The 26,550-nt window shown below is 51.8% G+C and overlaps 11 protein-coding genes across 11 annotated transcripts; 4 read left to right on the top strand and 7 right to left on the bottom strand.

Annotated features, from left to right (window-relative positions):
- Window positions 1-864: 864 nt before the first annotated feature.
- Window positions 865-2,063, bottom strand: EDD37DRAFT_61062 (uncharacterized protein). Its single transcript, XM_062815224.1, has 2 exons — window positions 1,800-2,063; window positions 865-1,750 (listed from the first exon to the last, which is right to left on the bottom strand). The coding sequence occupies exon 2, from the start codon at window positions 1,741-1,743 to the stop codon at window positions 913-915; it is 831 nt and encodes a 276-aa protein (XP_062675520.1). The 5' UTR covers window positions 1,744-1,750; window positions 1,800-2,063; the 3' UTR covers window positions 865-912.
- Window positions 2,064-2,577: 514 nt separating this feature from the next.
- On the bottom strand, window positions 2,578-3,081 carry EDD37DRAFT_645382 (uncharacterized protein; the record flags this gene model as incomplete). Its single annotated transcript, XM_062817624.1, has 1 exon — window positions 2,578-3,081. The coding sequence occupies one exon, from the start codon at window positions 3,079-3,081 to the stop codon at window positions 2,578-2,580; it is 504 nt and encodes a 167-aa protein (XP_062675521.1).
- Window positions 3,082-6,725: 3,644 nt separating this feature from the next.
- Window positions 6,726-7,702, bottom strand: EDD37DRAFT_645383 (uncharacterized protein; the record flags this gene model as incomplete). Its single annotated transcript, XM_062817625.1, has 2 exons — window positions 6,726-7,604; window positions 7,679-7,702. The coding sequence occupies 2 exons, from the start codon at window positions 7,700-7,702 to the stop codon at window positions 6,726-6,728; spliced, it is 903 nt and encodes a 300-aa protein (XP_062675522.1).
- A 315-nt stretch (window positions 7,703-8,017) lies between these two features.
- On the top strand, window positions 8,018-9,226 carry EDD37DRAFT_617525 (PRELI-like family-domain-containing protein). Its single transcript, XM_062815736.1, has one exon. The coding sequence runs from the start codon at window positions 8,247-8,249 to the stop codon at window positions 8,826-8,828; it is 582 nt and encodes a 193-aa protein (XP_062675523.1). The 5' UTR covers window positions 8,018-8,246; the 3' UTR covers window positions 8,829-9,226.
- Window positions 9,227-9,909: 683 nt separating this feature from the next.
- EDD37DRAFT_558941 (uncharacterized protein) lies at window positions 9,910-12,618 on the top strand (the record flags this gene model as incomplete). The annotated part of the gene is made up of 1 exon (XM_062813768.1): window positions 9,910-12,618. The coding sequence occupies one exon, from the start codon at window positions 9,910-9,912 to the stop codon at window positions 12,616-12,618; it is 2,709 nt and encodes a 902-aa protein (XP_062675524.1).
- A 247-nt stretch (window positions 12,619-12,865) lies between these two features.
- On the top strand, window positions 12,866-14,292 carry EDD37DRAFT_61265 (uncharacterized protein). Its single transcript, XM_062815376.1, has 3 exons — window positions 12,866-13,187; window positions 13,237-13,352; window positions 13,412-14,292. The coding sequence occupies exons 1-3, from the start codon at window positions 13,137-13,139 to the stop codon at window positions 14,100-14,102; spliced, it is 858 nt and encodes a 285-aa protein (XP_062675525.1). The 5' UTR covers window positions 12,866-13,136; the 3' UTR covers window positions 14,103-14,292.
- An 820-nt stretch (window positions 14,293-15,112) lies between these two features.
- Window positions 15,113-17,864, bottom strand: EDD37DRAFT_617531 (glutathione S-transferase). Its single transcript, XM_062815737.1, has 2 exons — window positions 16,400-17,864; window positions 15,113-16,337 (listed from the first exon to the last, which is right to left on the bottom strand). Exons 1-2 carry the CDS (start codon window positions 17,783-17,785, stop codon window positions 15,318-15,320), a joined length of 2,406 nt encoding a protein of 801 aa, XP_062675526.1. The 5' UTR covers window positions 17,786-17,864; the 3' UTR covers window positions 15,113-15,317.
- Window positions 17,865-18,007: 143 nt separating this feature from the next.
- EDD37DRAFT_61286 (uncharacterized protein) lies at window positions 18,008-19,030 on the bottom strand. Its single transcript, XM_062815400.1, has 3 exons — window positions 18,810-19,030; window positions 18,631-18,748; window positions 18,008-18,581 (listed from the first exon to the last, which is right to left on the bottom strand). Exons 1-3 carry the CDS (start codon window positions 18,813-18,815, stop codon window positions 18,169-18,171), a joined length of 537 nt encoding a protein of 178 aa, XP_062675527.1. The 5' UTR covers window positions 18,816-19,030; the 3' UTR covers window positions 18,008-18,168.
- Window positions 19,031-19,482: 452 nt separating this feature from the next.
- EDD37DRAFT_604523 (protein-serine/threonine kinase) lies at window positions 19,483-21,529 on the bottom strand (the record flags this gene model as incomplete). The annotated part of the gene is made up of 3 exons (XM_062814747.1): window positions 19,483-19,810; window positions 19,843-20,322; window positions 20,373-21,529. 3 exons carry the CDS (start codon window positions 21,527-21,529, stop codon window positions 19,483-19,485), a joined length of 1,965 nt encoding a protein of 654 aa, XP_062675528.1.
- Window positions 21,530-22,379: 850 nt separating this feature from the next.
- Window positions 22,380-24,244, top strand: EDD37DRAFT_61315 (mitochondrial import inner membrane translocase subunit Tim54). The gene is made up of 2 exons (XM_062815429.1): window positions 22,380-22,746; window positions 22,799-24,244. Exons 1-2 carry the CDS (start codon window positions 22,650-22,652, stop codon window positions 24,136-24,138), a joined length of 1,437 nt encoding a protein of 478 aa, XP_062675529.1. The 5' UTR covers window positions 22,380-22,649; the 3' UTR covers window positions 24,139-24,244.
- On the bottom strand, window positions 24,245-26,530 carry EDD37DRAFT_61316 (uncharacterized protein). The gene has a single exon (XM_062815430.1). It carries the CDS (start codon window positions 26,346-26,348, stop codon window positions 24,351-24,353), a length of 1,998 nt encoding a protein of 665 aa, XP_062675530.1. The 5' UTR covers window positions 26,349-26,530; the 3' UTR covers window positions 24,245-24,350.
- Window positions 26,531-26,550: the final 20 nt, after the last annotated feature.

The following is a 26,550-nucleotide window of genomic DNA, read 5'->3' on the forward strand; positions in this document are numbered from 1 at the left end:
GTTCTGGGCCTCGCCTTTTCGACCGTGACGTGCCTGAACATACCTACCGAGATAACCATTAATAGAATATTGCCACAACACTGGGATATCTCAAAATTGACCAGGTACCTCGGCACTTACATGTACAGGTAGGTATCTTGGAACACGAGTAACGTATACGTCCCTACATATCGTCGCATTTTCGTTCGCCATGCTCGATCTGGCTCTAGCTTCGCAAAGTCCTGCCCTTCATTCCCCCTGAGCCTCCAGCGACAAGTACAAAAAGTTTAGAAGCGAGCAGATATCATCTCCGCATCTCGTATCTTTTTGAAGCCATGAACACTTAAGCACTCAAGCAGACGGACTATGCATAGTAAGTCGTTGAGGAAACGGACTATAGTAGATAGGGAAATGATTCTTAGACAAAAAGCTAAGCGAGCCGCTCCTTGTCACTTTCGATCTTCTACCCCCTGTTAAGTTGCCGCTCGGGGCGTCGAAAGGGTGACGCCCACAAATGTGGTGATCGACCCCTAAGGGTCCTGGGGCGCTGGGGTATATCACAGTAACAGACAGGGTAAGGTATTTGACTTCAATAGCCTGGACTCGCTTAGACTCGTGCACATGTGACATGTTTTGTGGAGGTGCAGAGAGAGAAAGATGGATGTGTCTTTTGTGAATATCGATCTAAGTGTCACTCGCTGCCTGATAGCTACGGCTCCAGCCATCTCGCTCCAGCAGTATGATGTACAGTATCTGATAGATCAATCGACGAAATGTCATGACTCTCATCGAGAAACTCGCTGTTACTTCTTTCCGCAGCCTTTTGTGTCCGTATAAAAAAACCATCAAACGAAAGGGGGTATTTGTGCATGCAAACAACAATTTCTGAATCCAGAAACATAAGAAAGAAAGGCCCGTCCAAGGCTTGTCCCTTCAGGATGCAAACGCCCTCAACGCCATGCCCGAGACAGTAGCAAAAACTTGGTTCGTAGCACGTCCATTGGCCTGGGACTCCAGGAATCTTTTTGCCAGTTCTCTTTCCGAGGTGAGATCGCCATTTCCGCTCGTTCTTGACCCCAATAACATGATGCTGTAAACGATGTCTCGATTCTCCAACCCGTCAAGCAGAGGTCGGCACTGTCGGACTGCGGCAGGAGAGATACCTTGTCCGGGAGCAACTTGACTTGCAGCTGCCGCTTCCACCAGCTTCCAAAAGTCTTCTGATCGTCTTGACAGCTGTTTTTCTAATGCACTGGCTTTGACTTCTGGTTCGACCTCATCTTGGTGAACAAAATCCGCCATCGAAGTGGTTGGGCTAGAAAATGGTTCACCAGTCAAGATTGCACTCAGAGCCCGACAATGCCGAGCCAGCTTATCGGCTTCTTCACCTCCATCATGCTCGGGATGGATACAAAGCTCAAGTAAGCCCCAGGTAACACGGGCTTCTTGACTCGCAAGCGTCGCATTCTCATTTGCCGCATCCGAGTGATTACTGACCAGTGTCAAATATGCCAAAAGACTTCCTAGGCGGGTTCGATCGGCAGAAAGCAGAGGAAATCCTTCTCGGGCAAACCATTTTGCCGAGCCTGACTCCAAGAGCTTGTCTAGACCGGGCGCAAAAGCAATGTCGTATACTCGTCGGATAGACTCCAGGTTGGGAACAGAGTCTGGAGGAATAGGAGGAATACTTGGAATCTTGGTACCACCAATTGTACAGATGGACTCGATGCTTCTTCGAGCAGGCATAGAGCTGATGTCGGCCATTACTGCACTAGCTTCGCATTAGTGAAGACGAGCAATTATGGCATTGATAAACTCACGACGTCCAGAAGGAGGATATGCAGGGATACCAGTTTGTGAATTGGCTTCCATATGATATGGTTGGTTGAGGTGAGGTAACACGTGGTCAGATTGACGTGAGTACGGGTAGTCGGTGTGATTTCGAGGTGAACTGGGTACGATGGTGGGATTGGGACCTGTAACGGCAGGACTGATAGGATTTGAAGAGTACCTCCGTTGCTGGTGGCTGACTGGTGCCGTCAGGTTAGGATTGTTAGGATTGGAAGTTGATGGCGCGGGATGAAGTGAGTGCGGTCCTTGTGACTGAAAGACCGGGTCGTAGCCTTGACAGTGGCGCTTGCTCTTCATGCAATTCCTGCATTCAGGTCTGCCCTCATCGCACTGTGGAATGACAAGTAACTCGTTAGTTCCCAATTGTAAGGTGAAAGTAGTAACGAAAGGCAATTGAGACCGACGATGTCGCGCTCCGGACACGACTGATGGGCAGAGAAATAACAACGGTAAGAACTTTGGGAGACTCGTGAAATATGGTCGTGCTGATGTGTGTTGTGCGCAATTGACTGATTGATTATGGAAGCGAGATTCTCTTGTGGTTGACTGTTGAACGTTGAATTTTGTGTGACAGGCGGAGTTTGGCACTTTCCAGAGGTAATGGGCCATTGTTCGGGGGCTGTAGTTTAGTCACTTTAGTGGCGTCCAAGCCACCACGAACCCGGCGAACACTGCAAAGTGGAGTGCCGTCTAAACTTGCCCGCGCATCCCCCCATTTCGGTGCCAGAAAAAAATACTCTTCCTCGCTCATGAGTTTGAAAGCATAAGATGACGATCGAATTCGACGGCGCCCTCCAAAGCACACACTTTGCAGATAGACAAGAATAAGAAAATGGCCAAACTCACTTTGATACGCCGTTTCCGACATGTAAGACACCCTGTTTTCGTCCGCCTCTTCACCTCTTTGGCTTTGTGTCGCGGTTGATGGACAATCAAGTTAGGATCAGTCGATGAAGGCAGAGGCATGCGCCCTGGCATCGGCTGGTATGACGACGGTATTCCCGGGTATAGAGGTCTCGTGTCAATGTAGCCGTGATGCATATGAGGTGGTGGTGGAGGGGGTGGTGCAGGTCGTGCTGCGTAGGGATACGGCAGCGGTGGTAGTACACGTGGCGCTTGAGGCGGAGGAGGTGGCGGCGGTTGTACCACTTCTGGCGACGACCGACGTAGAATTTGCGTGTGGAACTCGATGCTGCTGATCGGAGGAAGACTGATAGATGCCGACCCAGGTTGCAGTGCCGCACTCGTCATGTGTGAATAGTTCATCGGGTTGATGGGATGTCGTCTTCTGCTGCTTTTCAGCGCGCAGACTCAGACGATCGTAACGCAAAGAGACGTCCTGCTCTGTGGTCGGTCGAGGTCCAGCGACCAGCGGATCCTTCCGTAAGAATGGTTTCCTGCAGGCACCGAGATATCCTCCTCGTTTTCGCTTCCAAGCTTCTTCGATCGACAATACTCTGAAGTCTGCGAATGCGCTGGGTCAGCTCCGAGTGTGATAATTGGCTGATCGCTTCAACGAGTGACCTTTCTCAGTCACTCCTGCCAGATGTGTCCGCGATGACATGCATACATGCAGACGAAGAGGCAGGCAAAGCCAGACAACGGAAGAAGAGGCGAGAAAAACGACGCTGGAACAACTAGAATCGAAACCGGACGCAAAGCGAAGCGAATATGTAAAGAACAGCAAAGGTGTGTCGATGAGTGACTGCACCATAGTACCATGTATGTCCCTATGACCCGATACAGGTGGGTACAGGATGGCAAGACCGGAAGAAGACCAGGGCCTGAAGAAAGACGAGACTAGAGTTGAACCATTTAGGTTAAGTGAAACGTCTCGTGAGTGGCCCTGATGAATGGTGCTTCGCTCAGAGTGTCGCGGACGCCCAAATGCCGAAGCGCAGTGAGCATGAATCAGATGGATGGCGAAATTGGAACGAGCCTCGCTTGGGATCGCTTCGACTCGCTCAGCCGCCCTAGGACAAAAGATGACCAGCACCTTCTTTTGACAGCCAGCAAGCGGTGCAGCAGATCCCAGCATTCGAGTCGAGTAGTCCATTCGGTGGATTGAGGACTATCATTTGGAAAGCATCTTTGGACCTCCGTAATGAGGAATGGAGCTCCAGCCCACCTGGTCATCCAATGGAGGGATACAGCAGAAAAACCATTTTGCTCCATGGTCAAGAGGTCGTGCTTGGGGTGGACTCAACCCCTGGCCTCCTTGTCAAAAGGCTTCTCGCTTAGGGCTTCTCCCGGCGCCAAACGACGTTAGGCCCGAGTCTATGCACATTAGACATGCCAGGGTGATGGCATTGTCAACTTGTTAGCGCTCCCATTCCAGGCTGGCGCATTTCATTGTGCATCGATTCGGGGATGCTAGCTATACACAGTAACAATCGGAGCAAGCAACGAAAAAGAGAAGTGGCAGAAGTGAAAATGGAAATTAAAAGAGACAGCACCACGGTGGTTTCCGGACTTGGTGGGAAGGAGAGCGTCTGCTCCCACACCATCGTTCTTGCTGTTGACCATGAAATCATCACCACTACCAGGCGATCGATAATCACCAGCAGCAGCAAAGAGGAATCCAGGCAAGAGAGCGATCAAAAAAGACAACGTAAAAATTCAACAGACAAAACCAGATAGTATCGAGCGAGCACGACGCACACACCGCCTTGATCAAGAGGGACTCACCTATTCCTGTTCTATTCTTCAACTCCATACACCTCCTCCCTCAACCAACCCCTGGTTCAAGAATCGTTTTCGTCCTATGTTCCTCCAAAACAGCAACTGAATAGTTGTCTGGTTGTTCCAATGGCTGCTTGACCGTTGCCAAGTGGCTCTAGAACCCTGCTAGCCGGCTTTCGAGAAATGGAGTCGTATCAGTCACTTGACAGGAAGTGATGGTACCCTCCCGGATGAATCCACCGCCTCTTTGTGATTATCATCCAATCCACTCTCTATCACTGGAGTCGTATCCTCTTGATGCGACCATGTCAGCATTCCGACTACACAAGCCCTTCGCCGTCTCCTTTCAGGCTCCGGACAAAGGAAGAGGATTCACCTTGTTCACTTGATTCCACTCTCCCGCTCGCCCTGCAGCCTCAGACCGCTCGCCTATTCCACTATGGGTGTCGTTCGAGACGAATGCGCCACCGCTTAACCAATCGAGGGCCCACCACGGAGACTATTGGAGGGGTTGGAGAAGATAACCAGGCAGTGATGGACAATTTGGCGTGTGATAGACTGCTAAGCGGCCGTTTGATCACCGTAATCCCCGTCACGCTATCCAACTGAAACACTTGTTTGAAGGAAAAGAAGAGCCTTCCCTGGCAGAACTCGAGAAGGATGTGCCGGCTTGAAGCTAACAGTCTATACAAAATCCCCGAACCCCATCAAGATACTGTATGGCTGCATTGCTGCAGCGCCTGCAGCATGTCCGCCTCCAAGCGAGACACACTCCCCTCGATCCCGAGTACGCCTCTGCTGAACTGCCCCCTTTCCGCCCGCTGAGCATGTCCCAATACAAACAACCTCTTCCCTATGTGTCATGTTCGCCCAGCCACCATGCATGTATGGTCCGCGACTGATCCGCAATCCGACCAGGTGCTCAAGGTACCATTTGTCACTAATACACTATTCCTCACCTCGTTGCGCATTTCTGTGATACGTGAACCAGCAATCTCAGGAGAAATCATCCCCTGAGACATCACGAGGTCATTGATGCATGGAGGCTAAGCTAGACCTTTGTGCTCTAGACAACAGCCTCTTGTGCCGGAAGTCCTTGCAGCTAGAACAGAGATATCTAGCGAAAATACCCGAAAGTGAAGCAGAAGCGGATGACAACTGGGTGGAAACAAAGACCTGCTAAGGGCGGATGATTGACCTGTCAGGGGACTCTGTTGGTCAGAGCTTTACAGGAATTCTCCGAAGGCAAGCCACTTTCATACAACTATGCCCACAATGGAGCAGTGTCAACAGCTACTGTGCATGCAAGAAACGACCGAGAAAAATTCCCTTAGCAGACTGCTGACTCGTACATGCTTGTGACACCTGCCTGCCGGCAGACGCAAGGGTTCTGGCATGGGGCACTCCAAAGTCATCGCATATCAAGGAAAAGCAGTAACCGAGAACTAGGATGAGGCCTGGACGGTCGACATGACGCGAGGATCACCTTATGTATTGCCTCATTGGCCGAAGAGTCAAGATACATTTCTCCTGCGTGTACTACATGTTCATGTTCTGAAACGAAAACGGCGGTTTTCTTGTCGAGAACTCGCGAAAACGGCTATGTGCTCCAATCGAGTATAGGCGAGGGGAACGTCTTGCAATGATGAGGAGAACTAGGTGGGAAAGTCCCTGCTCAGCCTCCCAAAAGTGGTTTCAAAATCAAAACCCCTGCATGCGGGAATCTTCTTCCCGCCTTCTCTGATAATCATGCCATGATTTGAGTTGGCAATGATTGCCTGACAGGTCGAGCTCAGCAGTCGAGCAATCCTGCAAGGTGTTGTTGAGTCAGACTCTTACCTTTGTCTTCAAGGCGCTCGAGGCAAGATCCCGCTTGTTTCCTTGACCTCGTACAGGACGGCCTGTCAGAGACAAAGGCCTCCGCAATTACCCTCGTAACGAGGATGGACCTGTCACTGTCGTTGCACACGGCTGCTTCGTGTTACTGTAAATGCACGTGGCCATCCATCTTGGGCGACAACCTGATCAGCCACTCGCTTCACCAATGAGTTTGCATACGTCTTGTGCTCTTATCAGACTCCAGGTCAAGGTAAGAAGGATCGTAAATGCTGCGACGATGAGGTTACGAGTATCGCTTGGTTATGATCTCGCGTATCGGGTTTCTCGGTTCGCTTGTGCCCTGTTGAGATACGAACACGGGTAACTTTAGTGTTTCAGGATGCTTTAGCCTTACGTTTCTTCTTGAAAACAGGTATGGGCGCTTCTTCTGGAATCTTGTCCAATGTCGTTGGACCTCGGTCGTGATCGTCAGTCTCAAGTTTAAGCAAGGGACCCTCGGCTTTCAGAGGGCCTTCATCAGATACTTCGTCTTTGACCGGTGGTGGTAATGATCTGTGAGCATCATCCCCGTCGTCCGCTTGGTCGCTCTCCTGCTTCAGCGCAGTATCTTCCTCTTTCTTGACCTGGCCAGTTGACGAGGGATCAGGCTTTTCTTTCTTCAACGAAATTCGCCCGGCCAAGAGGTCATCCAGGTCCGTTGTGTCTTGACCAGGATATCGTTTTGTGCTGGCCCCCCATCCACGTCTGGCCACTACTTCGCCAGCTTCTTCCTCTTCTTCCTGGCCTTCGAATTTGCGCTTCTTGACTCCAATGCTTAGAGATGGTTCCGGTGGCGGCTCGTTGGCCACATGTCGTGACACGACATTCCAATCGCCCGCCATAGCCATTTCTCCTCGAAACTGTTCAGGTACTGCAATGCCCATTTCCGCCAACTGGGCCCATTGTCTCTTCTGGTCGGCAACGGTCATGGGACCTGCAGTAGACTTGCGCACAGCAGTAGCACTCGCAGGCTTCGGCGATGGATCCGCGCTGGATTGTCGCTGCGTGTCATGATCACTTCCTGCGACCTTGCTCAGTCGTTCAACCTCTGACTTGGCTCGTTCTTTGTCTCGTTCGCCTCTTTCATGGCTGTTCTGGATGTCGCGAAGAAATCGTTTGAGGTTATTCTGGTGCTTTGCCGTGCTCTCATGCTGTTTTCGCTCGAAGGGTGTGTCTTTGACGAAGGCGGTACAATGTTTGCACCAGTATTTTGGCTGCGAATGCAAAGAATCAGCTATCAGCAAAGCATTGCCATAGGAATCTGTGTGACACAAACGGCCGCACCTACCGTGGACTTCCAGTATTCCGACATGCCTGGGATGGAAAGCAGCAGCCTTTGATGAGTGAGAATAACAAATCTGCGCTATGTCATAATCTGGCTGATGAGAGAAAGATGGCGTTGGAGTAACAAAGCATTTGGAGATATTCTGCAGGCGTCTACGGGCGAATGGCCGCCGGGGATCGGAAGTCAAGGCCCCTATGGGCAGGCCTGGGCAGAGCAAAAAGCCTCGTGAAGACCCGAAAAAGGCCAATTGCACCAATCACGGCTCTCGGTGATATTCCGAGCTCTACTGCGAAAAAGTTTCTTAAGACGGATCCGGCCCTCTTTTTTCTCGTCCTACACGCACCACAGATTCAACCTCCTCTTCACCTCTGGATCCCATCAATCCGACACTCATTTGTGATAATCAACGCTGCACACAAGCTCGCATATAGACGAAGGGATCAGTGACCCCCTGTGTACCATTATCCGACACCGATAGATGCGTTCTGTTGCACCCGAATAGAGAAGGGAAACAAAGCTTGTTAAAACACCTCTCCCCTCGACTCGATCCAATCTCGATTTCTCATTCACAATGAAGATTTTCTCATCATCATACACATTCGACTACTCCTGGGAAGAAGTCACTACCAACAACTGGCGAAAATACTGCCCGTGGAACGATAAAGCTTCCCACGTACTGGCAGTCGATACCCTCTCCCGCCACATCGATGCCGAGACCGGGATCCTTCGCACCGAACGCCTCATAACTTGCCGGCAAAACGCACCACAATGGATCTTGACGATTATGGGTGGTGAAACCACAAGCCATGTCTACGAAGTGTCCTACGTGGACCCGGCCGCGAAGAAAGTGACTATGTGTAGTACCAATATGACGTGGTCGAATTTGCTGGAATGCCGTGAGACTGTGGTATACCAGCCCTGCTCGGGCAATGAGAAGGGTAAGACGGAATTCAAGCAAGAAGCGAGAATCGTGGCCATGTGTGGTGGGTGGCAGAGGATCCGCACCAAGATTGAGGAAGCGAGCGTGGAGAGGTTCCGAGAGAACGCTGCTCGGGGACGAGAAGGGTTCGAGATGGTGCTGGAGATGTCGCGAAGGTTGTTCGCGGAAGAGAAGGAGAAGTTGCAGACGACGGGACAGCCTCTTGCTGTATAAGAATGGGCTTATCAGCTGGGCGAGTGTCCTCCGCCTTTTTCTCGTTTCACCTGTCGACTGTCTCTCCTCTCGACTCCGATTACGATTTCACAGATTTCACGAACATCGATTCAGCGACACGCATAGACGAGCATTATTCTTGGGTGTTTTGGCGGCCAACATACGGACGTGTGGACTTACCAGTCCGGGGTAGGCAGGAGTTGGCCTGTTTTCAAATGTGCTTTCAGCGTGGTGTTACGGGGTCAAGGCCATTTTCCCTGATGGTCATGTTCTGATACTGGCATCCCAGAGGACAATTCTGTGATGAAACCTCTCAACATCAAAAGCACTAGATGAATAGACGAAGATATCATAGACATGAAATATCCACATCAATATCTGTCTGCCTTGTCCAAGACTCTGTTTTCCGGAGCTCATCATCCGCCTGCCGGTGAGTTCATTATTGCGAAGCCGATGCCGACATATATTCACGTGGTACTCCGTATACTTTAGCAAAGCTATGGTACCGGTCTGCACCGCAGTGGTACCGACGCCTAAAGTACCGCAATTGCCTTTTGGGAGGATCCCTTCTGGGGCTTGAAAACCACAGACTAGGTGGCCCAGGCGGGCAGGTGTTAACTTGTTTTGGAGCCCCTGCAACAGGGGATCCTCCGCTTCTGGGGTCTGCACTTCTGGTTCAAAGCTCCAAGTCACAAATGTCCAATTTCCATTGAGACCAGACTACCGTAATTGGTTGCGACATACGAGCCCAACCGGCAGATCACTCAGCGTTACTTTCTTCGGCATCAATCTCGAATGCAGGTTTTTCCCAGTCATGGGACCAGCGCAGTCGCATCTTCTCGAAGGTCAAAATCCTGCTGCTCGTCGATGAGGCTGGGATCAATGGCCAACATGATCGATCTTCGTTTTGATCCATAACCTCGTCTTCTTACCGCTGTGGCTGCTTTCTACCCGACATTCCGTATCACTAAATCTCCCCTGTACAACTCGCCGATTGGCTGCGCAAAGAAATTCATCCCTGCCATCTTTCGCACAGGACGTCCACACTGCATGCGCTCCTGCAACATCCAACGTGAGGCCAATGGCCTTGGACAGCGTTGCTTCTGTCAAGCCGCCCTACCGTCGCGCGCCACCGTCGAACATTATCATTCCCACGAAACCCTTCGAATTCCGACCCCAGTCGCGACTACCTAGTGATCCTCAATACTCTCCGCGATCGATTCAAGTCATCTCCTCGTTGATTGACTCGTTGAGCGTAATACCAAATGCAGAGCAAGAGGCAGGGCGAGTCATTACGGTCGGGAATCGTACACATCCGCACAGCCTGCTGCACGAAATACCACATTCGCCCAGATCTCCTAATGCCGATGAATTGGACCGGGAGTTACATGATCCGTCGGCCGCGGATGACGACAGCAATGGGGATGTGGCAGCAGCGCCAGTGATCCGATACGCAAGAAGGCCGCCCATTATATCGAGAAAATCGAGCAAAACAAGGCTGTTCTCCTTCACCATGTCTGAGCCTGGTCTGGCTGCACGGGCTTCGTTTCAGAGTCTAAGGTCGCATACTGAATCGGACTCGGTGGGCATACCTAGCATTGAAAGACTTCGCGAGTCGAACACCAGCTCCAATTTCTCTATACGCAACGATATGAGCGCTCTGGGTCGAAAACCTACGGTCGAATCGATGCGCGAGCAAGCTACCACGAGGCCCACCCCACCGAAAAGAATCTCATCTGATAGACATCGGAAGGCGGAATCGTTTTACAGTACGGGACAAGAGACGGAGAATTCGTCGCCGAGGCGGTCATTGTCTATTGATGGTCATTCGTCTGGGAGAGCGTCACAAGATTCTTTGACGGCGGAGAGCCCTACGGCTATAGCGCTGAGTCGACTGAGTAGAGGCGATTCGGGGAGTCATCTTATTCCATCTCGTCGGTCGTCTCTAAGACGCAGCGTTAGAGGGCTGTCCGACACAACACACGATCCAGCTGGTCGCAAACTAAAGGAGCTGAACATCGACTCGGAGTTGATCGAAGGGGACAACTCTACGGTCCGAAGAATACGTGAATTACAAGAGGCGCGAGAAAAGCGTCAAAAAGAATGGCGGAACGAAGCCCGCAAGTCCGAACGAGCGGCAAAAAGGCATACCATCGCTACAGCAAAACTGCCACGCAGGTCTAGTCCATATGCCAATTCAAGGCTCTCCGTGACGGAGGTGGTTGTCGAATCCCCCGAGATGGAGAGTCTACCTGCGGAGAGTCCTCCTGTATTGTCGGCTCGTATCACAGCAGCTGATTTGGCTGGTATGCCTGCTCTAGTCCCCGTGGCGCCGGATGAAGAAGCGCACAGTCCATACAAGGGGACATCGCCTATGTTATCGAGCAGTGCTGCGCGATCCAGGGACAATAGTACGTATCAAGCCACGCCGACACAGATCAAACGCAGCTCCACAAGCCCTTCAATTAGGCAGGAACCTCCCTTGAACGAGCTGAAAACCATCTCGGACGAGGTGGATGGCTTTCTTGGCGCTCCTCGCTTCACTCAAAGGATTCGGCACCCCCGTACGGGACGGACGATTGCCTTCTCAGAGGTTGGGGATCCAGATGGGTTCGTGGTTCTGTGCTGCGTTGGAATGGGCCTGACACGTTACCTGACCGCCTTTTACGATGAGCTTGCGCGGACGTTGAGACTTCGCCTCATCACACCAGATCGACCTGGAGTTGGTGAAAGCTCTGCCATGCCTGAAGGATCTTGTACACCTCTAAATTGGGTTGACGACGTGGCCGTTATATGCTCCTCGCTCGGAGTCACGCGATTTTCAATACTGGCCCACTCTGCCGGCGCCATCTATGCTCTTGCGACCGCTTTGAAAATGCCTCAGTACGTGCGAGGGCGTATTCATCTCTTAGCACCCTGGATTCCGCCGTCTCAGATGCCGAAAGGCGCAGTTGTGGGATCGGACTCGCAGCCCATCGCCAATTTGCCATTTTCTCATAAGCTTTTGAGCGTTTTGCCGGCGCAATTTCTGAAGGTGGCGAACTCACGATTTCTGACGGCGACGAGCGCTTCCATCGATGTCAAGCCTCCGAAACCGAAGAAGAACAAGACATGGGAGAATTTCGAGGTCTCTTTAGATTACCCGTTTGACGATATCACGACTGATAATCCTTTCAGCAGTCCTGTGCCGGACATGGAGCCTGAAAGACCCAAGACGGGAACGCCCAACAGAGCAAGAAGCCTGTCATGTTACCAAGCCAATAACGAATCTCAAGGGGTGTCTCCTGCTCAGGTCACTACCCCACGTCCGATATCACGACGACAGATGCAAAACTCAATGAAACAGCAGGGTGCCACAGCGTCTCCCATGTCTCCTCGCCTAAGCCCTGAAGCACGGCAGGCACTGTACAATCAAACCCTCACTCATCGCATTTGGGCTCTTGCTACACAGAATGCCAATCCCGCCATCGACCTGGTTGTTTGTCTCGAGCGACGCAAACCGATAAGCTTCCGGTACCCTGATGTGACACGTTCTGTCGTGATTCATCATGGCGCCAAAGATACTCGCGTTCCACTGGACAACGTGCGCTGGTTGCAAAGTGTCATGAAGCGATGCGAGTTGAGAGTGCTTGATGGAGAAGGCCATGGACTCATGGCGTCAGCATCGGCCATGGCTACAGTCTTGGGTGAGATAGCCAAGGAATGGGAAGAATGGGAAAAGATCGCCAAGGGCAAGGACAGGAGGAAGAAGAGTGATAGTCCTGCTCCTCGCACCCGGGGACGAGTTTGATGAAACGTTTATGATTTGAGATACTTGTTGATGGCATCAGAGATGACGGTGCAAGCGATGTTTTGAAGATGTTATATACCTCGGTCCTGCTTTACCGTAAGGATCATGAAGGAGTCATAAAAGATCGCACATACCAATACATAGACTGTTAAGGGCGATGATACCTAATAAAATAAACATGGTATTCCGCCCTCCAAAATGGGCATGATGGAAACGGATGGTGGAATGCACCTGCGTACTGTACCTAGACAAGGCTGACCGGGAAAGGAGAAGTTCGGTCGTCTGGTCTTGACAGAAACTTTGTCGCATTCTTTGGTTCATTCGTCCCTCCACCACCATCGCTTCCCACCTCCAAACCCACCACAACACTTGAAATACTCTCTGCATACTTGACTTGCAATCGTATGTTGCACTATCAACACATCCCTCATCCGTTTGTAGCGCTTGCCAGATCTTGACTTTCATGCCTGCGTACATTCTCGTTCGTTCACTCTCCACTGTTTCTGTCCGGCTGTGCCATGAGCAAAGTACCAGATGCATGGGAGGACGAATGGTCCAACAACGCTGATGTATGTTCTCCCTGCCGCGAGCAATACAACATGACTGATAGTCTCGCAGGACAGTCCAACCGCTCCTGCTGAGTCCGCCGAACCTAAGAAGGTCACATCCAAAGTAAGCAAGGCTCAGCGGAGAGCGCAGCAAGCCGAGTTCAACAGACAACTCTGGGCCGAAGCGTATGACACCCCAACTCACTGGCAAGATCTACTGTTTACTAACAGACTATGCCTGACAGCGAAGGACCTAAAGAGACCAACTACTTTCTCGAATCACGCAACGTCGTTCCCCACCGTACCGAATTCAAGCCTCCACCCATCCTTCTGTCGCGAAAAGGCCCCAAAGTCCAGTCCTCTCGACCGCCCACGGCAGGCTTTTCCGATCTAAGCATCAACGACAGAACGAACGCCGAATCGTCCGAGGACGAGGACGAGGCCAAAGAGCGAGAACTTTCACTTGCAGAGCGCCAGGCCCAAGCCGCAAAAGAGCGGGAGGAGAAACAGCGCAAGTACGAAGAGCGCAGACAGGAACTTTTCGGTTCGTCAAGTACTCAACAAGCGACCAACAAGTCCGGAACGTCAACTCCTTCGAATCTCACGCCGCCAGGTTCACGATCAGCCACGCCGAATCGTGGACGAGGAAAAGGTGGACGTCGAGGCGGTGCCAACTCCAATACCAGGAATCAGTCACGGGTTTTGCAGCATCCAGATTTGTTTGATCCGTCATACGCGCCCAAGCAGGAATCGAGTTACGTTCAACGTCATGAAAGTCGCGTCAGCGGCGGGCGAACACCAGAGATTCGACCCATTCGTGCGCCCAAGGGGCCAGATGGATCTGGCAGAGGCGGATTTGGATTTGCGAGTTCCAGGTCTCCGAAGGACGAGACAGGTGCTGTAAATACTGCTGCAATGCCCGATGCAAGTGACTGAATGCTTTTGCCGAGGCGAGATGTTTCGCTTCGGGAGCCTGGGGATGAGATGTCCAGACGACAAGCAAAGTCCAGGGACGCTCACGACAAACAGCCCTTCGGCTACTCACCCCCTCCAGGGATGATAACCGTCAGCAGTACATGGCTCAGCTTCGACCATGTCCATATGCGATCCGCGCCCGCAGAAAGCCGTTGAGGATTCGGCGATATTTTCACATCTAGGAGGCTTAGCATCAAGTCTTATTCACAACTACTCTACCGAGACCGTCAGTATGGGGTTCGAATGGATTCATTCATGCCTCAAATTCCTCGGTGGATGAAACAACAATACCGACCGAAGACCTGGACGCCAGCGTACCCGCCGCATGACTCGGTACGCGCTCAGGGTGACCATCAGGTCCTCGTCAGTGTTGCTGAGCACATTATAGATGTCAGTATGGTTACTACCTGTCGGCACCAACCCTTGCTGATGTATCGAAGAAGACATAAACGAAGCATGATATCGTGGCTTGCAACCGGAGGTGCACACAAACGTGTCAATCCGGTTTCGAAACGAAGTGTTTGGTATTCGACAGGCAGAGTTGTTCTACGTGGAACAGACCAGTCACAGAGCTGGTATCGAGACACGTCGAGCCTCGGGTTTCCGGGTCAACCACTCTTGTGGGGAAGACATAAGCTGACGGGTCAAACGCTGTGATTCTAGAAGGGCCGGAGTTGCATTTGCTGACCAGAAAAGACGTGACTCCCCTGGTTCGTAGCAAAGGTCATACCGACCTCTATGACTATACATCTGGTCAGTACGGAGAGAGATACAACTTCCAACAATATGTCCATAGTCAGTATGGAAGGGAGACATTCATTGACAGGACGCGAGAAGTATCGGCGCAGGAAGGAACATAGACACGTCGCACCGAAAAGCGTCAGAGCTGTCCCCTTTGAACAAGAGGACGACGAATACAGGTACAGCTCTGTCAACGATCAATACATGTAGATTGTGGCAGTCGAGTGGCAGATGATTGATCATTAGCTATTGAATGTTTCATCTCCCTTAGCTTCGGCTGTTCGATGTGATGCTATCTAATCCTACACAGCAGCCATCCATGACTCTCCGAATTAAGCATGTCCTTGGTGTCCTCTATCCGTATTGCCATGCTCACCATGAGAAACTCTTTAGCCATGCTTGCAAAGTCCACAAGACGTATCAGCTGCGATCCTTCTAAGAACCCATATGTCTCTGTTCTTCCTCTCTCATGCGTCCCCAGACATCTCCGCCGAGTCCGAAGCCTTCTTGAGCGACGACACGCTTAGCATACTCCAATTCGACCATCGCCTTCTTATGTCCATAGGCGTCGCGAGACGAGAGAGGATCCCAGCCATCCTCGCCAACACCACGGTAGATGCCGTGATAGGAATTCTCATCCGAAATAGTGCGTCTCACACGGTCGTCCGCTTCAATGGCGTCGACCCACAGGCGCCAACGTGTCCCGACCTCAGGTCGTGGGAAGTTGCGATAGTAGCTCAACACCCGAGACAGTCGAATGATCCATGGCGCGAACATGACGTCCACGAAGCCGATCTCACTGCCTAAGAAAAACGGACCAGTGGCGTGTGAAGCATTGACTAGGGAGGTGATGTTCTTCTGCAGGGTAGCGATGAGCATTTCGTGTTGTACAGCACTTGCCGCTCGGGCTTGGGCCTGGCTGTGCATGTCGAGGTCGCCATCGATATCAGGTCCATTTCGCTGCTGGTGATGGTGAGGAGGTGGCGTGAGCAGTAGACTGTAGAAGCTGGGCAAGATCTTGCGATTGATATGATCTGTCCATAGCCGACAGTGAGCTCGCAATTGTGCATTGCCCAATGGCAGCAGACCGAGTCCCAGGGCCAAGTCCTCGAGATACTCCAGCATGACTCCGCTTTCCCACACAGCCCAATTGCCATGGCGGATACAAGGAATTTGTCCTTCTGGGTTGACTTCTAACAATTCTGGTGGACGGTATGTGTCCAAGTGTGCAGGCAGGACCTCCACCATTTGGTATGGGACACCTTTGACCTCAAGGGCAATCCAGACTCGTTGCGCAAAAGGACAAAAACTGTTCGCGTAGAATATCATTTTGGACGGCACCGGAATCGCATGACTGCGGGCGGTAAAGAAGGCCATACCACTGGCCCGGAAGGTAGGACTCGCTGTTTCCGTGGTCGTCGGTGTTGGATTGGTGACTGCCGGCGTGGGCAGTTTCTGGGAAAGAAGTCAGCTACCACAACATGCACAAACCTGAGTCAACCAAGCGGAACACTCACGCTCTGACGCTTCTTCTCCTTTTCCTCCTTCAACAGCCATCTCTGCACAGTATTTTTCTTGATTCGATCACTTTCGTCCAGAGTATGTTTGTGATCTAGGTCTAGGTTCGGGTCAAACAACGTAGAGTCATCTTCTTCCTCGGGAGCCTCTCCGTTGGCAATGCTGTCACGCTTTTCTTTCACGGCGCCCCCGCCTGGGTTTCCGCGCACACGCTGAATAGTGAACCATCGGTTACCGTTGGCACCAGGGTGACCATCCGGCAGACGGCGAGGCAACTCAAGGAGACCGAAATTGGGGTCAGTTGGGTTGGTGGGTGGGCCATTGCCGTTGACACCGTCTTCGAGGACGATGGTAAGCCCGCTCTGTCCGGTAAGAGCAGGGTCAGTGGGAATGTTGTCCGTTCCGTCCATTCCACTTGGGTCTGTGACAGCGTTCATGCCTTGATTTCGCGCTTCATCGGCACTGAAGAACTCCGTGACCTTGATTTTGACATCACACAAATCTCGTTCCCGAGCTTGACGCTTACGCTTCTTCTTGTTCGGATCTGTACTCTTGGGGGTGCCACTTGGTCGGCCCTTGAGTCGGCAATCCCAGTAATGGCTGACAAATGGTTTTCGCTTGTATTTCTGAGTAGAGCGGTGCGAGTAGACATTGTCGACGTGTGGGAAATATGTCAGGTATTCTTCTTCCGATAGTACAAGCGGTTCAGTAACGTTGAATAGTTTGTGCCGCCAGGCCTCGAGATCTGGAGGGTTAGGGATCAATGGAAAACGGTCGCTGAATGGGTTCGCAGCAATGGCGGGATCGACATCTTCATTGTTGTTGGACGTAGGAGTGTTGGGCTGCGCGGGCTCATAGAAATGTGATACCCACGGGTCCGAGTGTACTAAGCCATTTGGAGTAGTGTAGACTTGCGCCTGCTTGGATTGCGCTCGAGTATTCGGCTGCGGCGTACCTTTGGGAAACGCAGACGAGGCATTTCTCCATACATAGTCGGGCTGATCTTGTGAGACATCCTGCTGGTTCTGGGTGTCGTCTTGCGACAGGGTACCATTTGTAGGGGGAGGGTATGAAACTGTAGAAGGGGCGTTTTGTTCTGCTCGAGTCGCGCGTGTCTGCTGTGGACTGCGCAGTGACTGGACGTGTTCGGATGCGACGTCGGCGTCGTCGTTATGGAGGTGTGTTTGTAAAGGTAGTGTTCCGTCTTGGTCTTGCGCGTTCAGATCGTAGTTCGAAATATTGGGATCGATCGAGTCGGCAGGCGCATAGCCTGCAGCAGCAGCGGCGACCTCCTGCGCTGTCCGTTCGCTATTTGCTTCATTGTATGTAGGGAACTGGATGGGTTGCGCGGACGCAGCGAGGCTCCGCAAGGCGTCGGCGTCCATGATCGGACACGAGATGCGATGCGCAGGTACGTGACTGAGTGGTGGATCGCTTCTAAATTTTGTGAAAGCAGCGAGTAGTTGAGATGGAATTTGGCGAGTGGAAGAAGAACAGAAACCGACTGTATCTCACGCCTGCTCACGTGACGTCACGTGATTGGAGGCAATATTGCCAGGCCGTGGAGGCCCTTCGCTTACAGTGCTGGAGACGACAAGACAGGCGAACAATAATGTTATCCTTGTGATTCAACAATGTCTGGACGGATTGTTGTTTCGCTGTGAGGCTGACTGTGCTGATACTGATATGGCTGTCTCCCCCATCCACCCACCGAGTCTACATGAATAGCGTGTCTCTGGATTCCGCAGCATGATGACTGTACACTCCTTCAACCCATTTTCCTATCCTTCTTCTTGTCATATGCGGAGGAGTTCTTGAATGGAAATCCTGCCGTTCTCTTGTCCGCGCCTGTACGTTTCGATATCCTTCCTGCCGACGTTCCAAAAACCAGACACCATAATCCCAAACATGCCATGGCCCCGTATCCAACTGCTCCAAGTACGTAGCCCGTTTGTCGATAGTTCACCCAACGCATGTAGCAGTATATCATGCTCAATGCATGGAAGAACATAGTGATGCGCACTATGGGCACCGCGTATGGAGCTTTGGGCTCACTGTCCTCCAGACTGACAGGTTGACTGATGCTTGACGACAGCGGCACGGAGCCCGTGAAGAACATGATGATCAACGCAAGCAGCACCAGTGCGAAACCCAACGAGCGGCTGAAGTACACCTCAACATCTGGACCGAATCTTAGTCTGTGGCTTTGACGACAAGGTCAATGGCTTACCTGTGGTCATGTGCAGATCGGTGGCTAGCATGGTGATAATCATCTTAGGCATGATAATCAATGGCAAGGCCTGTAGCCCCAACCATGCTGCCGATCCATAGGTGTATGCATAAAAGGCCTGTTGCTGCTTTGTTAGATGGTCGCCTGTCAAGCTCGGTGAAGAACTGGTCCAGACTTACGTCCATGTGGAATGTGATACCCTCGGTGGATGAAGATCTTGGGAAGATAAGCGAGCACAGCGGTGTGCAATGTTGAACCTGTAGAAGAGAAGGAACCGTGGTTCACAAAAGTAGGCCCGATTGTATGTGAACGAGGTAGGCACAGCGAATCATCTACAACGTGTGCAGCTGGTGCAGCAAGTCGTGGAATGACGTCACTGGAACACGAGGCTGACACGACGTGAAGAAGAGTGCAACGCGTAAACTGTTGTCCACAAAGGCCAGTAAAGGGCAGAAACTCTTCAAGCACAATTGTCATTTCGTTGATATAGCGCTACAAATCTGCTGTCATAGCATATCGTTCCTCGTAGCAAACCAAGCAAGAAGGGTATTCACAGCACATTGCCGTAGACCAATGCAACCCGTCAATACGTGTCTGTAACTGTGCTGCGTGTCCAGCCAAATGCTATTCTTTCATAGCCTCCCTGTCGGCCGTCTTCTCCTCTAGGGCCCAGCAATGCGAGATTTTTGACCTCGTCAAGTCAGAACAAGCCCGACCCCAACCCCTTCAAGATGCTTCGAATACTTTTGTGCCTGACACACGTGTCACAAGCATATCGTCATAAGTGCCGTCTGCCATAGAACCCATGCATCCAAAATTCTGAACGATAACGACAGTGCCACACAGCATACCCTAAGAGTTCTGAAAGGCATTGAACGCTTTGTACGTGTACCCAATGAACGGCAAGCTCATTTCGGCGTCCTGTTCAGGCAAGACTTGCTTGGCATGTGCCCGATGCATGGCGGTATTGTCTTCCTGTGGAATCTCGTCGATCGGGAAATAGCTCACATCAATGTTGGACGACAACTTCGGTTCGAATGGTGCACGAATCTTCCGCAACTGATCCCAAACCACCCCGCGGAAGAATGGATGCTTCTTGATGGACGATGCGCCATCATGAGCTCCACCCTCCTTGCCCAAACGGTCTTGTGCATCACACAGGAAACTAAGCTTGTCAGTACTGCGAACGACAAGATTGGTGGTGCTTCTTACCTCCGGATCATGTCTTCCGCATCCCGTCCCAAAACCAATTCATCAGGGAAGTAGAGGGACTCTCGCCAGTTGACAATCTTGCGATATGTATCATGGGTATCTTCGGCGCAGAACGGTGGCCAGCCAACCAGACATTCGAACATGATAGCTCCCACTGACCACCAGTCGCAAAGGTAGGTGTATCCTTGACCGAGGAAAATTTCTGGTGCGATGTAGTCTGGCGTACCAACTGTCGAGTAGGCCATATGGCGTCTTGATTTTCTCCAAGTGTTGACCAGTCCACGGTTGCTAACAGTGAGGTTGATCTGTTCGTTGAGGGCCATAGAATTTCGATTACCAGACTTGTCGTTGGCATTTGACTTGAGGAGTGCTTGATAGTAAGAGTTCTCGTGTTGCTTGCGACCACCAGTCGAGAGACCGAAATCAGTCAGTTTGATGTGGCCGCCTCTGTCCAACAAGATATTGTCCGGCTTGATATCACTAGGAAGTCGAGTCAGTATGAAAACTATACATGATCCAATATGACTTACCGATGCAAGAAACCGAGCTTGTGAACCGCTTCGATGGCCATGACAATCTCAGCCATGTAGAACCGCGTGATGTCTTCGGAGAAGATTTCGTACTTGATGAGCATGGTCATCAGATCACCACCGGGCAGGAACTCCATCAACATATAAAGGAATGCTGCGTCCTGGAATGAGGCATGAAGCTTGACTAGCCAAGGGTTATCCTTGGAATCGGCCAGGATATCACGCTCTGCTCGGACATGAGCCAGTTGGTCTTTCTTGAACATCTCTGATTTAATCAGAGACTTCAGGGCGTAGATTTTGCCATCCGTCTTCCGCTGCACAAGTCTCACTTCGCCAAATGCTCCTTTACCAATAACCTTGATAGTGTTGAAGTTTTGTGGGGTCTCCCGTGTCCGAATGAAGCGCAAGAAGCGAGCCTCTTTTTGTGCAAGTATGTTGATCTCCTTCTGCTTCTCAATGTCACTGACATTCGGGTTCTTCAGTATAGCATCCAACTCCTTTGCACGACTATTGCGATCTCTGGCACGTTCAATGTTCTCTTGGAAAAAGGCGTTGACCAGCTGCTTGGCCGCTGTACCTCGCTTGATGATGTTGTCGGAGTACTTGCGTGGGTTAGGTTGTTCCTCCTCTTCAGGTTTGGCCGAGGGTCGTGGCACTGGTGGGGCCAGGTGGCTCTGATAGGGGTTCTGAGCCTGTCGACCCTCACCTGCAGTCCTTGGCCGTGGTTGAGCAGGCGACGGTACCCGGTTCACGTTAGCGCTGCGTGGAGTTGCACTCAAGTCCTGGTTCGAGAATTGTTGGATCAGACCGCTAGTTGCATCATTATGGTTGTTGTTGTTGACCATATATGGTCTGGTATTGGCTTGGTACGCAGGCTGCGGGGATTGAAGCCCAGATTGTGTTTGATATTGGTATTGTTGCTGGTACTGGACTTGTTGTTGTGGCGGTGGGGAAAAGGTTTGGTTCATGAAATAGCCTGCGTTGGTGGTGGGATTGGGGGACAATAGACCGCCGGGGTAGTCCTGTTGCTGACCACCGTAGATCGACTGAGGAAAGGTGGAGGGAGTGGTAGGGTACATGCGAGCATTGGCCGCATCAAAATTGTGCTGGTTGTCGAATTGAAAGTTCAGACGCAGACGATTGTTGTCTGAATCCATGATTGTACCCTTGACAGTGCGGTCACTTCAATGGCAGGAGATATTAAGGTCACCAGCTGCAACTCCAACCGATCTTTATGCAGATACTGTCTCTGATGTCCGGACAAGATCGACAACGCCCCAAGTATCGATCGCAATGGACCAGGATACGTAATCGTGTAGAGAGTGTGTTGAGATCGGTCAGGAACGGTGGTTCACCTCCTTGTCTTCGGGGACGTGACGGCGAGATCGACCGGGATCTTCGACAGGTAAGAACGATAAGGGGCGTTAGTTTCGTGACAGATGCACACCGGGCACGCGAGGTATGTTGAGGGTAAGAGCGAGTGGGTGTTAGATGAGTGTAGGAAGAAGGTACGTGGTCTAGAAGAAAAAGGGTGTAAAGAGTGCTGCTCTTCCGACATGCAGGTGGTGTGGGTGCAGTACGAGACAGTCAGGGATTAGAACTTAGGGGTGCTCCGTTAGCCAACGCTTAAACAGACTCCCACGGGCCCGCCCCCCTTCCCTTGCTTCAGGTACTACGTGCCTTCGATTGGTCCTTAAGGTACCTATTGGCCTGGCTACAATTCCTCCTGGTGTATTCTGTTGGCTGGAATTTATATCTCGGCTATGTGAACACGAGGTATTTTCAGACTGTGATACCCGGATCTCTTTCTGCCTTGCACAGTTCTTGGGCGGTAAAGGACGATCCCGCTGTCAAATGAGCAAAGTCTCGTGCACAGAGTCAATCCAACACGACGATCGTGCGACTTTCAGGAGTCGCTCGATGCCGTCACTGCTCAGCGACACAGTCCTCCTACCTCACGGGTGAACTTGGTGTAGTCTTGTGACCTGAATCGAAGCGACAGCATGAATTCGAAGCATTGTATCCTTAGTAGGTATCACCATTCTAGGTAAGGGGCCTTCGTGTGGAGATCACGCTTAGGCCCGTCTCCGTGTTTTACAATACCAGTTAAAGAGGTTCCGGGAAGGTAAGCCGAACGGGACCCGTTCCCGCTCATCTTTTTTTCCGGAGCCAGCTGCGGTAGTCCATGGATGCGCATGTGCCCATGAATACCGCAGTCAATCAAACACATTTGCACATCGCCTTGACTACCTAACCGCATTGTGCACCACCGACAAGATGGCTGAACCTCCGAAACCGGACAGCATACCGGAAGGGGCCAAATTTGAAGCGCCGAAACCACCCCCGAAACAGAATCCGGTCTTTCGCATGATGGGTGAGTGACATTGATGTCCCAGCAGGTTGATTCATTTCATTGACTCGACTAGGTCTACCGAACTGGCGCCTCAAACTACCTTCACGCAATTGGATGATCTTCCTGACGATCACCGGCTCCTGGACTGCAGCTGTTGTATACGACAAGCAGCAAACGAAAAAAGTCCGCCAGAAATGGTGCGACCTGGTCGCACACATCGCACAGGAGCCGCTTCCTGTCAACCAGATGCCCAGAAGATTGACTATCTTCCTATCTGCGCCTCCGGGAGACAGTATTAGTGCATCAAGAAGGTATTTCAAGGAGTACGTCAAACCAGTGTTAGTGGCTGCGGCGATGGACTATGATGTGGTTGAAGGGCGGAAAGAAGGCGATGTGCGGTATGGGACAGCAGAGCAGATACGAAGACTGCGACGGAAGAGAGGCGAGAAGGGCGCGGCACCAGCTGAAGAGGAAGAAGAGCCAGACACTGAAGCAGCCATTGATATGATCCGCGAGAAAATGCAGATCGTGCCCCAGCCGGGGGTGAGAGGTGATCTCGTGCTCGGTCGACACACCTGGAAAGAATATATAAGAGGGGTTCACGAGGGTTGGCTAGGGCCTGTCGAGGAACCTCTTCCTCCTCCACCACCACCTCCGGAGCTCGAAGCGGAACCTTCACCTATCCATCCTCCCACCGAAGCTCGAACCGACGATCCAGCAGCGACAACAGAAAATCTAGAACCTGAAAAGACGGCAGAAGAAGAGAAGAAGGCGGAAGAAGAGAAGAAAGAGGAAAAGAAGAAGCCATCCCCGCCTCCAGCTTACTTGTCCATCGACAAATACTCTTCCGCATCATTATCACCAAATACCCCCAGCACCTTGGAACCATCCCAGCCCATCTACCAACAACATTTAATAGGCTTTCTTAAAACACCCCAAAGGATCTACAACTTCCTCAATCGCCGTCACCTGGCCGACCAGATCGGTCGTGATACCGCTGCCATCATCCTCGCCTCATACAGACCATGGCAGCAGAGCTCAGCCTTTGCGCCATCCGGCGACGACCTGGACGCCGTCCCTGTAGCCACACAAGCACCAGAGTCCGATGCTGATGTTCTGACGTCAAAGTCTGGCAAGACGTGGGAGCAACAAACAGCACTTGCTCTCGAAGAGCCATGGTGGCACAAATCCGTATACAAGCCTCTCAAAGAGGGCGACGAGACCGAACGAGTCTTGATGAACGATATGGTGATCGACACTAGGATCGGTGAGCGGATGAGGAAGTTCGAGCTCGATCCCGAGGAAGAAGCACGAGCGAACAGAATCGCCAGCGGAGTCGAGAAAACCCGTGCCATTCCCGTTGATGATCTGCGGAAGGAGAAGATCATACTCGGCAACGTCGACGGGGTATAATGGCGAACCTTCAGCCCTGAACAGTTTCGAAGCCATATCGTCTGCAAGTGAAGCCTCTGCAGGAGGATACCCTGCTAAGCCACACGGTCGACAACTTTTGTACCAATAATTCTTCAATGAAAGCGCATTTTCGCCTCTCACATGGCACTTTTGCTTCCACACAGTAAACTCACAGTCCTGTTCCAGTCGAGCACAGATACGCTTGTCGTGAATCAAAAAGGCTCCACCCTAACTCTCACATCCCTCATCTTCGACCCATCGTGAGCAGTGAGATCCAGAAAATCTCCCCACTCGCGCATCCCATCCAGGATCTCCGTCTCGCGCTTCCTGAATCGCTGACCATCGCGTACCATGTACTTCGGCGCGCCATCCTTGCTTGCCGTCTCATCATCGTCATCTTGCGAATGTCCGAACAGATCCTGATCCTGGTCCTGGTCACCCTCGTGGTCAGAATCAACGTCCCACTCCCCCCAAGCATCCCAATCCTCTTTCCCTTTGGTGTTCCGCGTGGTGACTGAGATGGGCTCAACAGGATCATACTCATGCGACTCGTACACCAGTCGGAACTGCAGCGCATGTAAACCAAAGTGTCGAGCGACCAGCGATTTCAGGCGGTACACTGAGACGGTTGTTGGCAGGAGGCGTTGGAACATCCCATTCTCCGTGCTCTCCGATTCAGACTCGGGTATATAAAAGCACGCATCAACAAGGCGCGAGCCGAGCGTGCCCGGCGCGTATATGTCCAACTCTGTCTTCGGCCTGCCCGCGCTTTGCGAAGCTGGTTTATTCATGCTCTCGACAAACACTTGCACCATGTCCTCGCGGTCATACTTGGCGCAGAGTGTCGTGTACAGCGGATGCATATCACATGCTAGTTTGGCTTTTTGTTCTACGGAGCTGTTGGCGTCAGTGTCGAGAAGAGCCCGGATCTCCTTCTCCACGACAGACAGATAATATATCTCGCCTTCTTCTCTGTCGCGCGGCGTGATAGTAGTGTAGTTTAGGGACTTTAGGCCCGGAAGGCGCGCGAGCGTCAGATAGTACGACGTTGAGTCCGAGGCAGCGGATTGCTGTTGTTGACTGCCGTTGTGGCTTCTTTCGTGCAATGGGTTGCGCGAGATACGTAGAGAAGTTAGGTTTGGGAACAGGGACGGTAAGGCGTCTACGAAGGCGTAGCTGTCGATCCTGTTGCCTGCCAGGTTGAGTGTTTCGAGGCTGCCGAATCGCCGAGCCGTCTCGAGGCCGAGCTGTGAGATCTCGTTGCTTTGTAACGATATTGAGGTGATGTTTGGTAATAGCGAGGTGATGTCAGGCAGGGACGAGAGGTCTCGAAACCTGTTGTTGTCGAGGATCAGGGTTGTTACAGACGGGCAATTGACTTCTGAGCTCTGGTTGGATTTGCCGAAGACGTCCAGTTCGTTCAGGGAGAGTGACAAGACCTTCAATGATGGGAATCCACACGGTTCGCCAGGAGATAGCATTTGTAGAATCTGCTCAGGACTGAACAAGCACTCGTTCAGGTACAATTCTTCCACCGTTTGGAAAGGATTTGCTTCATTTTCGGATCGTTTCGCAGTGAAACCTCTCAGTCGGAGACCGCCTGCTTTCAATATTCTTAGTTTCTTGAGCGGCAGGCATATATCCGCAACGGCTTGCCACGTCTCGATAGTGTTCCAGCCTATATCCAGTTCGACAATATTCGGACAATCCTGCTGAAGCTCCCTCTGGGCGTGCCTGACTTCAGTATTCGATGCGTCTCGAGCGGCAATACCTGTTAGAGCGAGCTCGTCGACCAACACGATTTTCAAGTCCGCAAGCAGAGATAGCTGCTTTTTGATCCGATCGAACCCGACCTCTTCGACGACTTTACCGGATATCTCGATCGCTTCATTCCCCACGCTGGCTGACTGAGCGACAGTCTTTGGTGTGGTCGATGGGGCGTACTTGAACTTGATGCCTTCCAGTAATGTCCTTTCAGGATCTGGTTTTCTCGAGGGTCGAACAAACGAGGCAGCCGTCGGGACTGGAGAGAGACACTTGAACACTTGGTGGTCTTCGTGGGAGCCATTGTGCTTTCCTCGAGTTGGATCATCCCATTCCACCCCTAGCCATTCGCCCTTGAGAGATGGGAGGGGACCTTGATAGCGGACGGTGCATAGTGCTCCTGAGTAAGAGCGCCTTTGACCGACGTAGGCCACATCTGATTCCATTTCCGGGAATGCTCATACAGACGAGTCGTCCGATGTTGCCAGTCAATCAGAAGATCACGTTTGAGCCGGTCATGGACTACTTTGCTCGGCGTTGCGCGGGAGACATCCACTCGTTGCTTTCACATGCGCAGAACAAGTCGGACCCTTGATTATCCTTGCGCCATGGTCTGGGAATCTTTGAAGGAAGCCAAAGTCTAGAAAA

This window comes from Exophiala viscosa, assembly GCF_022695815.1.
Source record: "Exophiala viscosa unplaced genomic scaffold EDD37scaffold_1, whole genome shotgun sequence".
NCBI lineage: Eukaryota > Fungi > Ascomycota > Eurotiomycetes > Chaetothyriales > Herpotrichiellaceae > Exophiala > Exophiala viscosa.